This window comes from Montipora capricornis, chromosome 13 (genome assembly GCF_036669925.1).
Source record: "Montipora capricornis isolate CH-2021 chromosome 13, ASM3666992v2, whole genome shotgun sequence".
NCBI lineage: Eukaryota > Metazoa > Cnidaria > Anthozoa > Scleractinia > Acroporidae > Montipora > Montipora capricornis.
In genome coordinates, this window is record NC_090895.1 from 14394195 (window position 1) to 14410173 (window position 15979).

The 15979-nt window shown below is 39.0% G+C and overlaps 1 protein-coding gene and 1 long non-coding RNA gene across 2 annotated transcripts in view; both read left to right on the top strand.

Annotated features, from left to right (window-relative positions):
- Nucleotides 1-411: 411 nt before the first annotated feature.
- The window catches only part of LOC138029455 (NLR family CARD domain-containing protein 4-like), a 281844-nt gene continuing 266276 nt past the window's right edge, over nucleotides 412-15979 (top strand). Inside the window, exons 1-6 of the mRNA XM_068877185.1 lie at nucleotides 412-470; nucleotides 1982-2077; nucleotides 6201-6253; nucleotides 9153-9206; nucleotides 12631-12739; nucleotides 13067-13117. Of these exons, the coding sequence (XP_068733286.1) occupies nucleotides 12643-12739; nucleotides 13067-13117 (148 nt within the window). The 5' untranslated portion in view covers nucleotides 412-470; nucleotides 1982-2077; nucleotides 6201-6253; nucleotides 9153-9206; nucleotides 12631-12642. The remainder of the gene's footprint in view (nucleotides 471-1981; nucleotides 2078-6200; nucleotides 6254-9152; nucleotides 9207-12630; nucleotides 12740-13066; nucleotides 13118-15979) is intronic.
- The window catches only part of LOC138029182 (uncharacterized), a 377995-nt gene continuing 371719 nt past the window's right edge, over nucleotides 9704-15979 (top strand). Inside the window, exon 1 of the long non-coding RNA XR_011127834.1 lies at nucleotides 9704-9744. This is a non-coding gene — a long non-coding RNA (uncharacterized lncRNA). The remainder of the gene's footprint in view (nucleotides 9745-15979) is intronic.

The window sequence follows — 15979 nt, forward strand, 5'->3', positions numbered from 1 at the left end:
GCAACAGCCCTGAGCCCTTTGTGTCGTTGGGCACCGAATCGTCTCTGGCAAACTGACTTATCCGAATAATGATCTTGCTGGTGTGAGAGTTGTAGAAAAGGTAAGAAACATATTTGTTGGACAACTTAAGAATTAGGCGTAAGCAAAAGCTCACGCTCTAAATGTCGCTTGGATCGATGATTAGAAAATGTTACAATCATGCTATGTTGACGATAGAACTGGTGTTCATGATGTTCAATGTATTGTTCATTTATAACCTATTATTGTGTATTCAGGCTGAGAAGTTTGAGGTATTGTTGAAGCACTAAACATGGTAGGGTGTGGAAAAAACGAGAGAAGTGTCCTCTTGTCTACGTAGAAGATTATATAAAGCAGACTGAATACTGTGCAATGAAAATCAATTATATTTTTGAAAGGCGCTCAATGAAGTGAAACCGAAAGAAGAAGGTATTTGCGTCTCTCCGAAGTCGGTTCGTCTTCTTCTTCTTCATTGTCATCCGTTTTTGTTCATACGTTGCAATTTAACAGTGGGTTTTACGCATGTCAGACAATTTTGCTAGTCTAGACTGTTTGTCGAATCACGTTCAACTCTTTATAGCGAAGGTGGCTCGCAATCATTCGATTTCTCTCGTCGCTTACGTTAACGCGTTTGGCCGTAATGAAGCGGCTTTCACAAAATGCACCAGATTATTTGAAAGAATCAACAGTGTATCGTTCTGTTCATAAGAACAAACAACAAGTTAACTCAGAAGTCTTTTTTAACTCTTGCAAAACAATTAAACGAAGCAGGCTGGTTTCATCGCTGAAGCCAACATTGCTCGACAGTTTAACAGGCTACTTTTCGTCACGCGGCAATATTAGGGAGCGAAAGCACGCGCGTTTTTGAGACGCAGACGACAACCGGACAAGAAAATTTCGCGTTCCAGGACGGTGGTGTCTCTCAGATTTTTATGCTAATCATCTCTAATGCGGCAATATTTTTGCGTGGTGGAGTTGAAATTAGAGTTTGATTTCGATTAGTGATTGCTCTAAACGTGTGAACTCAATTTCATGCTGATTGAACTCTTTTTTTTTTTAATGAATCTTTCCTCATTCGAGGCTCTGAGAGACTCGATAACTGGAACGCATAATTTAGCGGTAAGAGAGTAAAAGTTCTCTTTACAGGCATTAGGAAGATTTTTTCCAGAAACTGAGTTTGAATGGACTGGATGAGTCACTTCTTACAGTTAACCTGGAGCACAGAAGTGTTTTTGGTCAGATATATAAAAGCCTCCCAGTTGACTTAGTAAACTTTTAATAATGGCAGGCTCATGTTATCCTTGGTGGTTGGATTTAGTGCTTGCTTCACAATTTTAGATTATAATTATGAAAAAAGGTCTGGGAACTCTGATAATTTAGATGCTGCATGGTGAGGATATTATGATCCATCTGAAAACGTTTTGAAGAATTTTCCTTGACTAACGCAGACTGGAAGTGGTTTACTGAAAGCATTTTACTCTCTAATCCACGCTTGCCCTGAATACCACAGAAAATGGACCAGATTTTAGCTTTTCTAACTGCTCGATTGCTGTTTATCTGCATGCATCTCATGTTATGTTATGTATCTCATAACGCGTCACGCTTGGGGAAGAAAATTATAACTTCCTGTTTTCCTAATTTATCTCGCGACTTTTTCAAGACCATAAGTTACTTGTGGGTGTAACAGAGTAGGCAATCATTGAAGTGACTTAAAGTTTGGGAAATTTTTAGGTTTCAAATCTGCCAAAAACTCATGTATGTATTCTATTCATATGGTATTATGCATGTAAGAGTTACAAAGCATCGTCTACTGTTTTAGCGCCAAAGAACAGTGGAGATGCCTTTTGTCCTTTGCAATTGCAGGCTCCTTGTTCAATTTAACTTATTCTTTCACACAGTTTATCCGCAAACATTTTAATGACTTTTGCGTTAAACTTTATTTTGCATTCCTTTTTGTCTCAAGAACAGATCCTGTGCAATCCTTCTAGACCGCTGGATGTACGGATGAAAATTTCTACCTTGAAAAAGGTTTAAAACAGAAAGGTGCGCGCGAAACAAGGTATGGGATTTTTGAAGTTAAGAATGTGACTCGTCAGCACATACTTCACTTCGTTTCGATGATTCAGTTTTCACTAATATCAATAGAAATAAAGAAAATTGTCGTTTCAAAGGGAAGACGACCTTGGAAACTAGTCGATCAGCCATCACAGTATTCTGCATAATTCGAGTAGAACCCAAATATGATGCGTCTGACTTAACAAGGAATATGAAATATTCTAATATTCTCTGTGATTTTAATGATAATGCAGGGATATTCTAGTCAATGCTGTCCCTTTCCGCATCGATTTATTATAAGGATAATATGGTAAAGTGTAAGTGTAGCCGATTCACTGTCCCTTCATAGTAACAAGAAAGGCACCCAGACAGTGGATGTATTGGATACACTTTTTTCACTTTGTTAAAATGCGTATAGCTTATCAAATATACTGATGAAGCTGTCCAATCCAGCGCCAAGTTTAAAAGCCTGAGGATCGTGTTTTTTTAGAGTCCTGTAGTGTGGACACTCCTCGAAAACCCTGTTGTGAGTAGACAGCTCTAAGATTGATTAGAATAATGATCAGATTGTGTCGTTTTGTTGATAATACAAACAATTTAAGCGGCCTGACAAGTTTCATTACCTCCCGCCTGGAAAACAATTAAATGAAGGTGGTTAGTTTCGTTCAGTTTAACATTGCTTGTCCGTCAATGGCTTCGCAGTAGATTTGCAATGTGTATCCCCAATCTTTTTTCCTTTGCTCGATAAGTGTTGGCCCATATAGGATTAAGAATTTGCTTTCGATCAATTCGAATGTGTTGCATGAACGTCATATGAATGCAATTTATTGTTTTTCAAAAACATATCTTCCTGCCTTTTTAGAAACTCTTGATTAATCATTAGCAACAATTAGCTTCTAATAATGCCGCAAAAGATAAAATTATCTGAAACATGCTCCTGGAAACCAAATTGATCAAGCGCGACCATGCCCATATATAAATGGATTTTCTGAGGCATGCACTTTTCTTTGGCATAACAACCAAAGTGTTCTTTTGTACTGGTATTATTGTAAACATACACAATCATTCAACTCTTTAGAATCAAGTAAGTAACAAATTACCAAAGTAGTGGGGCAAGCACCGGACTCATTCCTTTACTTCGCAACTGAATTTTTTGTAACTATAATGCGTACACGAACTCTGAACTTTTGTCTTCTTTCCTTTACATTTGATAATGTTGCACCAAAACGTCATCATAGTATTTTTTTAAACGTTGATATTTCTTGAAAAATGTTTTCGGCAAAATTGATTCTTGTAAGAAAATGTTTTTGTCTCATAAAAGATTACAAGTTGACTGATCATTCCGGCCGTAGACTTTATTCGCTTGTATATTTTGTTTTCCCAACACAGATCACGTGATACTACTTAGGAGACTTGATGCTTTTTCCTTTTCATTAAAAAGGGTGCATGCAAGCAGGAATATGTCTGCATGCACTCTTTTTAATGAACAAAATGGAGGAACAAATTTCCTGAGTATCGTAATATGATCTGAATTGGGAAAACAAGATTTTCAAGCGAATAAGGTCTGAAGACCAAGTCGGCTTTGAACCCAATTCAAACCCTTTGGGAATAAATGGTTTTGTTCCAATTATTTCCATATCGTTTAAAGTGGTACTATGATCAAATTTTTACCCCTTGATTTTTTGAGTGTATCACATAGAATTCCATGAAAGAACAAAAACGCCATTTACCGTTTGCAAATATCTTCATTAGTTCCGGAGATATTTAAGTTTGAAAAATGGGTCAAATATGCAATTGAGATGACAGATGACGTCATACACGCAAACCAATATTACATTGAGTATATAAATAGAGCTACCTTGGCCAATTTGCAGCACAGACCATTGAAACTTGGTAGTCTAATAGTTCTACAGGAAACAGACCTACGGCTATTAAAAATTCTGGTCCCATGACAAATCACTTTTTTCCAGTCCCCACCCACTTGATTTCAATATGTTAGTGATTTTCAGCTTGAAAAATGTTAAACAAGGCCACAAACTCGAGCTAACATATTTATATGCTTGCTGGATCATGCTTATGAAGTGCTGTTAGCAAATATCAAAATGGAACGCCAAAGGTGGCCAGAAAGGCTTTTAATATGAGGGAGGTCTGGAACCCAGTATGATGCCATGGTAACAGAACTGTTAAGCTCATATTATGGAGAACATTTAGTAGAATCTTACTGCAAAAAATCAAACATTTCTGATACAAATTGGCTGAGATATCTCTTTTCATCATATTTGAAAAAAATTTGGTTGAGTGTATGACGTCATCACTCGGCTAATTTGCATATTTTAAAAACTCGAATCTCTGGAACGAAAAGAGATATTTGAACAAAGTAAACATCATTTTTCTTCTCACGCAGACTACTTGTTTATGTTTCAAAATGGCTTAGATAGGAACGATGCGATTTTCGTCATAGTACCACTTTAAATGTGAACGATACATTATCATGCAAATGCAAAACACAAAGATCTAAATTGGGTACAACATTGAGTTAGCCGAATCGGTCTATTAATGGTGGGATCATTTCAGCACGAAGCCGGACCTCCTGGTTGCTTTAATGTCAGGGTTTGTGATCGATGTTAATTTTAGCCATTGCAAGTAAAAACAAATACTTATCTTGATTTTGAAATTAGAAGGAATCAGTCAACGTGATTGAGCTTTCGATGAATACTTAAAGAGGGCATTTGATTTAAATCTCTTCCTTGCGATATAGCTTGATTAAATATACCGCACAACTTCAGACGATAATTATAATGAAGGTCTAAGAAGTCTGATAATCTTGAAGCTGGTAAGGACTCTGTGATCCATATGAAAGCCTTTTGAGCAATTTTGCGTGAGACTTACCAACTGAATTAATTTTTCTTTTACAAGTCATACATACCAACCTTGTCACACGAACCGGTATTATTATCTATTTATCAAGCATTGCCTGTTTGCTTTTTCTCTTTAATCTACTTTTGCCTGTTCACCACAGAGTATTGACTAGTTTTTAGTTGCTTAATTTATTTCACATACGGCGTGACGACTAGGAAAGAAAATTACAACTTCATGTTTTCCTAATTGATCTCGTGACTTTTCCCAGATTAAAATTAAAGTTGTGGGTGTATTAACAGAGTTAACCACTGAACCAATTTTACGTTTTGGAAGAATTACTTTTAAGTCTGTTTGAACTCAATAAGGCACGTATTCTCTCCGTATCATATTAGGTAAGAATCACAAAACATCGTTTACCGTTAAAACTCCAATAACAGCGGATACGCGTTTTGTCCTTTGCAGGCTACTCTAGTTATTCCCTGAAACAATCGATACTCAAACAATGTTACGAAATAATATGTTATGGTGTTTTAAAGCAACAAGGATGGTAGAGATTTGTTTCCGACCAGCCAATCAAAACACACGTCTGACAACACATAACCAATCAAAATTCGTTTTGATGTCACAGCGGTGTTTACATTGTCTAATCTTAACACAGCTATTGACCAATGAAAGTGCGCATACTATCATAATTATTTTAAAATTAGCATTTCTTTGTCCGGTTTGACTCCCATATTTGGTAAACCACGTGACCAAATTAGAAAATACCTAAATACTCAGCGAGTTAACTACGTTTTTCACAAATAATTTTCAACGCAACAGTATGAAAAGATTCTAACACAAAATCTGTAGCACGGATTTTCAAAGAAACACTAGTTCTAAAAAAATTATGAGGTCAGAAGGCCCTCCTTTGACACACTTTTCAAAATAATCTGTGCCATTTTTTGTCCAAATAGAAATTCCATGCTACAGTTTACAAAAAATGACGGGACGGTTCCCATCAGGTGAAAAAAGACCGCCTGTTCCTTTCGTTTCCTGAGAGCTTTGACATAATTATTTTTCACTGAAAGACACGACAGAGGACTGCGACTAGTGATTGAAGTGATGCCAGATTTCCAATGAAAAGTTAGTTCAAAGAACCATCTATGCAACCTTTTTGTAGGGCTCTTGACTAAAACGATTCCTTAGCAACCATTGTCTTTTTGTAGTTAAGAGACACCTCCTTAACGATTGTAGGTAATCCTATCTCTCTCTTCTGTTTATAATAGGAGACTCAGAAAGGAAAAACAAGAAAACGCTGTCAGTGGGAGTCTGTGCTGAGGTGAGGGGGTAATCCTAACCAATTTTGAGACAATTTAACTTGACTCGTTTTTGTGATGACACACTATCAGTATTACTTTTTATCAACCTTTATGTCAATCACATGGCAAGCCCTTCTACATTTTTGGGAGGACATACTAACGCACTTTCCGGTTTAAGCCTCTATCCAATGAATATATGGGGAGGAAAAGATCTCGTTTGTGGGTTATACGTATTACTTCGCACATGTCGGAGTTATAGCACAGTTGCCATTTAGATGCCCAGGATACATCAGCTTGTACATCGGATCTACATCAGATTGTAGGGCTTCAGTTTCCCTTGTGTGATAGCTGTCTGTATATTTTTGTGTCATCAGCAAACATTCTCAAAGTAGAGGAGATACTAGAAGATATAATTATCATTAGCGTATTAAATTAGAAACAAAATAATTAAATTAGGCCCAAGATAGTGCCCTGTTGGACCCCCGACAATACGCAAGACCGAGATGAGTAATTTCGTCGAAAAACAACTTGTTGCTTGCTGTCAGTCAAAAAGCATTTGAACCAACGGAGTAGTAGACCTCTGATCCCGTGGCTTTGTAATTTGCGCAACAGCCGTTCGTGAGGTAGGGAATCGAACGCTTTTGAGAAATATGAGAATATAACATCAGTTGGTCTTGATTTATTTTTTGATGAAGGCCCAGTAATCAAAACAACACAGCAACTGGGTTAGAGTTGTTTTTCTTCAGGAAACCAAATTGGTTTCAGTTAAAGACTTCTGGGCCTGCCAGAAGTTTACTACACGATCGTTGACAACTTTCTCACTATGCGATGGAGGCGAGTGAAATTTCATGGTAGTTTTCTCTGCAATCTTTTCCACCCTTCTTGTGGACAGGAACGATGTTAGCTATTTTACAGGCGTACGGTACTTCTCCAACTACATTGAGGAAATGATCTATTTAAAAGTAAAGGTGCAAAACCTCATTTGCATTACAAAAGATAGTTGACAATCTAGAATCCACAACATAAGCGTACAGGTGTATGTGGGGAAATTTTCTCAACCTTCTAACATAAACACAGTTGAGAAATAGGAATTCATACTTTCTGTGATTTCCAACTCGTCAGTCAGGGTAACGTCATCCGCTTAAATTGTTCAGAAAATGAAATGGAACATTGCTGAGGCGAAACCAATTACATTACCAAACTCTAGTTGTTATAATGCTCATGTAACACAGCCAGGACGTAATTCAAAGTTCAGTTGTTGTTCAATGCCCGTGGGGGAGGGGATAATGGGGCAGGGATGCTTTTCTCGGAATTAGAATTAAACCTCTAAAGGAGACCAATCTGGGCATGGCCCAATTTTTTTGTGACCCCTAAAAGAGACCATATTTAAAACGTATTTAATGTATATTTTTATATTTCTTCGTGTGCAACCCTAAACAAGACCGTAACTGCTATATGTGATGGCGTTTTGCCAAGAACACCCTAAATGAGACCAAAATCCGAAATTTACACCCCTAACCGAGATAAGCATCCCTGCCCCTTTCAATGCCCGTGGGTGGGGGGGGGGGGGGGAGGGGGGATGAAGGGGCAGGGATGCTTCTCGGAAATTTTGAATTAAACCCATAACAGAGACCAATCTGGGTTAAGCCCAAGTTTTTTGTTACCTCTAAGAGAGACAAAGTTTAAAACGTATTAGCGGACCTCAGTGCTCGGAGCACCACAGCTAAGAAAATATGGTAACCCATCGATGCAAGAAATTTTGGTATGATAGTCATGACGACATTGATTCAAGTCAAGCATCGGAGGGATGTAAACTTAAAGCTGAAAGTTTATTTTTAATTTGTTTAGAGCTTCTTTTTTCTCTGTGTTGCAATTTTTGGCACATCTTTAGAAGCTCTGATAAGGTTGCATGATACCTGGAGGACCTTTGACTAGAACAGAAACAAAAGGAGAGAGAAAGAGAACGACAAAAAAAAAAAAAAGAATACCAGTAATAGCTCAATCTTGATGAAGATGTTTCTCCACAAAGTCTTTCCTTGAGCACTAAACCATTTGTTATTTTTACGGATGCATATTTTAAAAAGTGGTTTAATCGTTTTTTTCTTTGTTCAGGAAAGAACCTCGAATTTTTATTGTCAACTTGAATGAAATAGCAATTATCTGTACTCTTTTGGACGTAAAGAAATAGTTGATTTGTTTGTTTTGTTCTAAAATGCGAACGAACAAGTGCTTTATTAATCCGTTTGCCCAACTGTTTTTCGGTCTGCCTCGACAGTGACAAGAAAAATTGTGCGCTTATTTTATCAACACTATTATATTATTAATTTAGTATGAAAATGATGAGGAAGGGATGATATTCAGATCACAGTGACAACTACTAGATCTGGGAGGAGGGCTATTCACTATTTTTTTTTGAATAGTTCATTGAGTTTTATTTAAGTTGTATTAAAACTGTTTCTGTTGTTGAGGGCGGGTCATCTTATTGCATGTCCAGACTCAAAGGGGGGCCACATTATGTTATGCAGTAGCAGGAGCAGGCCCCCGGGAAATTATATATAGGAAAATTAAAATGCACCAGGCCACCCCCCCCAACCCCCCCCCCCCCCCCTCTAATAAATGACCAGTCCCTTAGGTTTTCTGTTTTGTGATCATAGTTGTATTATTGACAGATTCAGTTTGGTGATTTATAGAGAACAAGTGGTAACCGATGTATTGGTTTACCTTTCTCCGATTTGAGAGCTGCTCAAGAATAGTGTGCGACAGCGCCCTCCCTGTTTTGTTACAGCAGTTGTTTTTGTAGATAGTTAAACCGTTTTACTATTCTTTTGTCAACGTTATTTTAGGTTTTTTGTTTAATGTATTTTACGAAACCTACAGATTTCTCTAGTTGCATGATATTAATCCCCATTTTCACTTCAGGTGCTGGCATTGGCACTCCGACGAGCATTGCCAAATTGTACCAAGTTACTCAAGGTAAGCGCTTCGGAGCCAGTGATCCAACACGCCCGAGCTTATCCCCGGTTTACGTAGCATGAAGCGACTCAGAGTATTTCTACTCCTCCCTGGTTGGGATGCTAGTCCATCGCAGGGTTACTCAAACTATTCTTAAATTGTTTAGTTTGCTAATTGTGTATTTTATATCTCCATATTTGCCTTATGGCATTTGGTAGAGTTTTACAAAAAACGTAGTAGGAATGTAACTACGATTGGATTGCATGCCATTTATTGGTTGATTCTTGGTTTTCTCGTCTTTGTATTGCAGCATCTTTTATTAATAGTTAGTTTATTCACCACATTGCCAGTCAGTTTACGTTCGATTATCATCTATTAAATCATCGTCACATCACAGCTGGTTTCTGTGATATCTTTAATCGATCAGTAGAATCAATTCCTGCACGCTAAGTTCTCGCCACAACAGTTGTTTTGCATGTGAGAGTTTGACCCTTCAACAGTTGCTGTGAGCCCGCTGCTTCAGTATCTCTCACTTGTTAGCTGTCCTCGCTCATGAGAGGTACTGTCAGTACATATATGACAAGACATCATATCTCCAAGTGGCCATGTAATATTCTTTCTATTACATAGATATTGATGAAATGTACAGATTAAAAGCAACTTGTTTTAATCATTTTCGAAATAGTGAAAAAGTTGTCACCAAATGCTAAAACGCGCAGTATATAAACATGAAACAAGGTATGAAAGTTATGAAAAACGATCATGATCATGTCAAATTGTGCAAAAAAATGTTAATATAGTAGAGAAGAACTGTATTACAGCACAAGAGTATCTTACAATGAAGGGGAAGCTCGCGTTTTATTGGATAATCATGCTAGTTACCATGACGACACCCATATTCTTACATATGGAAGATAAAAATGATATGTTTACTGTGCGCGGTGAAGATTATGACTTTTTCGTAAAAAGGATAATCCTAGTATTTCATGAGAATAAAACGTTTTTGAGCATCAAGCCATAGATGCATGTATAAAGGGGTTAAGGATGGCATATTTGAGCCATGCATGGGGCCTGTATGTGGAAGTTTGAGCAACTTCACCTATATTTTAAAGGACGTGGTGGGAATAGGTATAGAGACAGTTTAGAAAGCTATTTTCAGTGAGAGAAATCCTCACTTTTTATTGCTGTCCTTGGCTTAGACTGCAAAACAGTCGTATTTATTGCGAACGCAAGCGACGCGGTAAATATTCAAACAAAAGGTCTGGAACGAGTGTAGAAACGGCAAGGGAGAAAGGGGAGAGACGCTAAAAAACATGACCGTCCGCTAAGCATATATTAAATTCGTTAAAAATTACCCGTTCTTCCAGCAACGGGAAATTTCGATTGGTTACTTCAGACGCAGGCTGTCATCAAATGTCAATCACACCTCATCAAAAAGATATAGACGCCGTATCAGTTTCACAGTAAAACAGTAACCTCGCGGGAAAATGGACGACGTGGACTTGGTATGAAGAATGCTCGCCTCCCAATAAGCAGTGTTCTCCACAAGTCACAAGTTTTAATATTTTTAGGTTTATTTGACACAATCTCGCTTGATACAGTCTCAATCACTAGTGTTGTCAATCACTGTCAAAAACCCCACGCTATTGAAATATTATAAATTTGCATTCACGCCTAGATCACTTCGGAATTTCCGGTGTCTGTCACATTCTCTAATTGATCTGTTTTTCATAATACTCTAAAGATTTAGGAAACGAAACCGACAATTACTTAAGTTCACGCAATCAACGACCATAATTTTCAGTCTCCAACATTGGATGCGCTTGCGAGCGATTTAGGATTTGTTTTGAAATCGGAGCAAAAGGAAGCTGTGGAATCGCCTCTCAAAGGAAGAGATGTTTTTGGTGTGCTGCCAACGGGCTTTGGAAAAAGCCTGATATTTCAGCTGTTTGTTTTGGCAAAAAACAGAGCCTCCAACTAGTCAAATGCATCTTCAGTCGAACGCCCGACAATTATTGTCATTTGTCCGCTCAAAAGCCCTATAGAAGAGCAGATAACATCGAATGAGTTTAGCCTTTCTGCCGCTGAACTAAAATTTCCAAACTGCGTTTTAAAACAACAACCGCACAATCTGCAACTGTCAGGCGCTATTGCTTCTCTTGGTTTTCTTTCTCTACGCGAAGTGGGTTTTTTCGGCGTTGTTTGACTCATTGAACAGAAAAAACAAACGCCTGTCCTTTCCAAAACACCACTGAATCGAACGTACGAAACTTCGCGCCTTCCGAATAGCGAAGAGAAAACGACTAAACATGACAACACAACTAATTTCCCGCGAAAATAAGGCATACAATGTTTCAAATTTAAGATGTGGTTGGAGCTGTCAAACAATTTCTGACAGCTTAGTGACATTATTCGAACCCCTGCTTAGAACAAATTCGTTGTATGAAAAGCCGACAATCGTTTTCTCGCCTCACACACCCTACGGGCATGTGAGACTCGCGCGCTTTACACGCGAGGATCACGCTTACTGTCCTTCAAAAAATGGAAGAAAACGACTGTTTTGCAGTCTATCCTTGGCTCGAAGTCTTTCTATAGAGCAAGCACTGGGACACACAATATCAACCTCAAATTCCCCACTTCTCTGTTTTAGTAATAAACTTTCCCGGCCTCTGGCAAGACAAAGTGTTAAATACCCAGGGGGGAGGGGTGTTAAGCCCTAGATTTAGGTGGCAAATAAATTCTTGAAATTCTGAGAGTATACTAGTCTTTGAGTCTTGTATCACAAGCCTGTGGCCGTGAAGTTAATTTCTAAAAACATGAACAATCCGTCCTTTGCCATTGTTTTGAAAATGCTATTCTTGTGGCACTAGTATGTGTAGTTGAATCTGAAGTCCCAAATAAAACTTGGAATTGATCTGTTTTTCAAATCAGTGTGGCTCCATTGCATTTGGCCCAGATCAAAATCCAGCCAAAGGGCTCAGTTATGGCCCACTTCAAAACTTTGTGTACTTTCACCCCCTGAAAACTACCACACAATCTGCTTAATGTCACCCATTCCTATAGTTTGCATGTTTCTTGCACACCTTTGACTCTACCCTGCTTTGCTTCCCTGTAGTGTATGTTTGGAGTGGAAGTAAGTATGACAGCGGATTATTCAGTCAGTCCCTTGGTGTGAAGAATGCATGCACTGAACCTTGCTGCCACTGGTACTTCTGAGCACTGGGCTGGTTCTTACCTGTCCTCCCACTCACGTCACCTTATCCCATAGCTCTCAATTAAAAGGAAAAATAATTTTAAATCGCCTTCCCTGCTTGAACTATAGGTGAACAGGCAAATCTGATGAATGGTTGGGATGCTGATTAATCTTGGTTTTATTTTTTTACATGTACATCATCTCAACAAAACACTGACCCCTGTCTCACTGAACTTCTGTTTCCTTGTACAGTTTTGATAGAGGATGTCTAAGAAGCAAGGTCAGAAGCCAGTAAAGGATGTTCTGCGGGACGTTGCTTTGGAAATATTTCGGGGGAAGAAAAAGAAATGTGAACATTCTGGTATTTTTTTTCTATGTACTGGTTCATTATGGGAAAGATATCTTGATGACAATCATGGTGCATGGTTAAGTAGATTGAGATAATTTTCAAGGCTGTTATAATTCAGTGCAACCATTGCATTGGGCAAGATATCTTGATGACAATCATAGTTTTACAAAATAATATGATTTTGGTTTAAAATGAACAAACACACTTTGCAAGTGTGAGATGTAACCTTTCTACCTAAAAGGAAATCATTCGCAATTCATTGTCAGGGAGAAATTTTGCATGTTTTGGATTAGGATTGTTTCAGCCTGACAGGAGATAATGTTGTTTGTTTTCCAATAGATCCTGACCAGGCAGCTGCGGGAACAAGCACAAGCAATGATCAGGAACAAGGTATTATTGATACTTGTAATCACTGTAAGGAGTTGTCTGAAATTCAAATTTTGGGTGGGAGTCTCTTTCAAGCACAGGACTGAGTACCATTTTCTAGCTTACCAGACTTTATAGCGGTTGTAGGAATCTTTCCAAATCTTCTCTATCCAAATAATATAAAATCAGCAGTTGGTAATTGGTGTAACATGTGAGGTATTTTAATTTATTACGAGAAGTAAGTAATTTTAATTTTACTATTGGTGCTTAGAGATGTTGTTATGCAGTACATGTATATCCAAATTTGCATGATAGCATGAAGGATGGCTGCATAGGACTTCTGCACTGAAACACAGCCATCTATGAGTTGAGAAGATGCAAATGGCAAAGTTATGTTTCGAAAATGCACGAAACATCGATGCTAAACAAATAGCGACATGCACATGCGCAATTCACCTTTGTTTCAAAGAGCCATTGTTATGCAAATGAAATGGCAGTCAAATATAACCATGTCCAGACCCAGGTCAAACCTCTTCTTTCTTTGTGCTATTGCTCAAGGTAAGCGCATGTTTCTTTTCTTACTTTATTTAATCCTTACAAGCGAGGGTCTTAAGTGTCTTGTCAGGTTGCGATTTTGTCCCGCAAAATGCAGAGTTCCAGTCTCCAGTCCTCTTTTACCCCAAGTCTATTCAAACATCAAAGGGAAGGTGCTGACAATGAAGAAGCATCGCTGCTGGCAATGGCGAAATCACTGAACAAGCCAAGTCTGCTCTGTTCAGCAAAGATGCTTTGCTTTTACGGTATAATCATCTTGGAATTAGCAGCATAAATTGACCGAATTTGTTGAATTCTTATTGATTCTTGACTTGGGACCTGAGCCAAAACGTGCTCGACATTTTGACCCCACTGAATTACATTGTACTCGATTGGGACTTATCAAGCCGTGAAACTGAAACAGTAGATTCTGAAGAGGGTGACGTCCCACTGTCCATTTGGGATGTGAGTGGTACGAAACTTCCAAAAGTGCTAGATTTTCTGTTTAAGCGAGTAAGCAAAATCATTTACCTCAAAACCGATAGAGGAGAGAATGCAGTCTCTTGGGGAGACGTATCACACACCTGAGAGTTGCAAAATGATGTAAATTATGTTCATCCACACGTGGATATATCACTTTGGAACGAACTGTCCCACTGTCTTGAGAAGACTGTACAGGTGCTTGTCACGTTCAAAAAAGGAACTCCTAGACCCCAAATATCTTCTGGGTCCTCTGTTCGACGTCATCTCTGTCATTGCAATGCTGGCTTTCAAGCGTTATTGAAGAGTTGAGAATGTCTGAAACCTGAGTTGATCAAGGGTTTGAACCTTTCAGGCTAAATTGCCAGCCAGTGTATTATTAGTACTATTGTCGGTGGCACTTACAACGACCACTTGTCTTTGTAAGAATGTTGTGTTTTGGTTTGGAATTTCTTCGTTTGACAAGCAGCACTGTAGACTGTACCACTCCTAGTTGCCCCAAGCAGCAGAGCTCAGGTATCTTCTGTATTAAAAATTATCGTTTGGCGTGTAGTCAACACATCTGTCGCCACTCTGTTCTGTGTACTGTAATCGTTATAGCTATTTTGTTAGCTTTAGACATGTCGTCCAGATTCTTAGACAGATCGTCGGCCAAGAGGAGCTCCGAAATTGAAGTCCACCATGCACACAAGGACTTGATGAATGGTCCAAGATCACATCTGATCCCCGGGTTTTACTGACGATGAAGGGTTATCCCCTCGGATAAGAGACAACTCCGAGGCAATAAAAGCTCCAACGCAACGCATTCTTTCCTCTGATCAGTGTGTTTTAATCCAATCTGAGGTCGGAATGTTAACAATTTGGCTCGAGAGATATAGCAGTGCTGTATTTCTGCGGTGCACCTACCAGGCCTGAAGGATAATAGAGTGGACTTGAGTTTGAGTCACTTCAACTACAGAATTGAGTTGAGTCCATCCTGCCGTTTTTGCGTGGCTTACTCACTTACTTACTGGGTATGCCTGATTCCCAGAGTCCCAGTGCACGAAAGGAGGGAAAACCTACCACTTTCACTGATGATCACGCCTTTGTGGCCTTCCCAGTCATGGTACCCGACAATGTTAGGAATGTGAATCACCTGCCTGATCCTGCTTCCCAGATGGCTGAACCAACTAATCCCGCGTCACAAAAAATCGATTACTTCCACTACGAGATCAACTCCAGGTAGACTCCTGGACTGTATCAGAGAACAGCTCAATTGTCAAGAAATCTCAACTGGGTCTACGGAAGTTATCAGCGAATCCTGCTATACAGGCACAGAGAAACCGTGCAACCCAGTCAGGCGTGCATTGTGTAGCTGTTGCAGTCTGAAATCGCCGGATATTTTTTAAGCCCCTGTAGAGGATTACCTGAATTTTCCCTACTGAATATACGTTGACAGCAAAACCTACGCAACACTTAACAGTCAGCATTGCCAGCCTCTATTGAATTAGTCACTGGTCGCACGATTGCAAGGCATCAGTTTCTGTCAGGTTTTATGAAGGGAGTCTTCATGGGAAGGCCTCCTCAATCTAAATACTGCACGACCTGGGATGTTGGCGTTGGGGTCACGGTTTACCTGAAATCCCTCTCACTTTATTCATCACTTAAACTGAAGGAATTGAGACTGAAGGTAGTCTCCCTATTAGCCCTGTCTAATGCCCGCTGTTGGCATACCAACAGTGGCGTGCAACACCTTTGCATCGTGAGGAAAGAAAGTCCTAGGCCATTGTTCTAAAGTAGGAGGTCATATGGTCCCATTTATAACTATTCTAACTCAGATGCGACTTGCAACTTTATGGCTCTTTCTATCTAGCTCAGTGGCAATGTCCATGC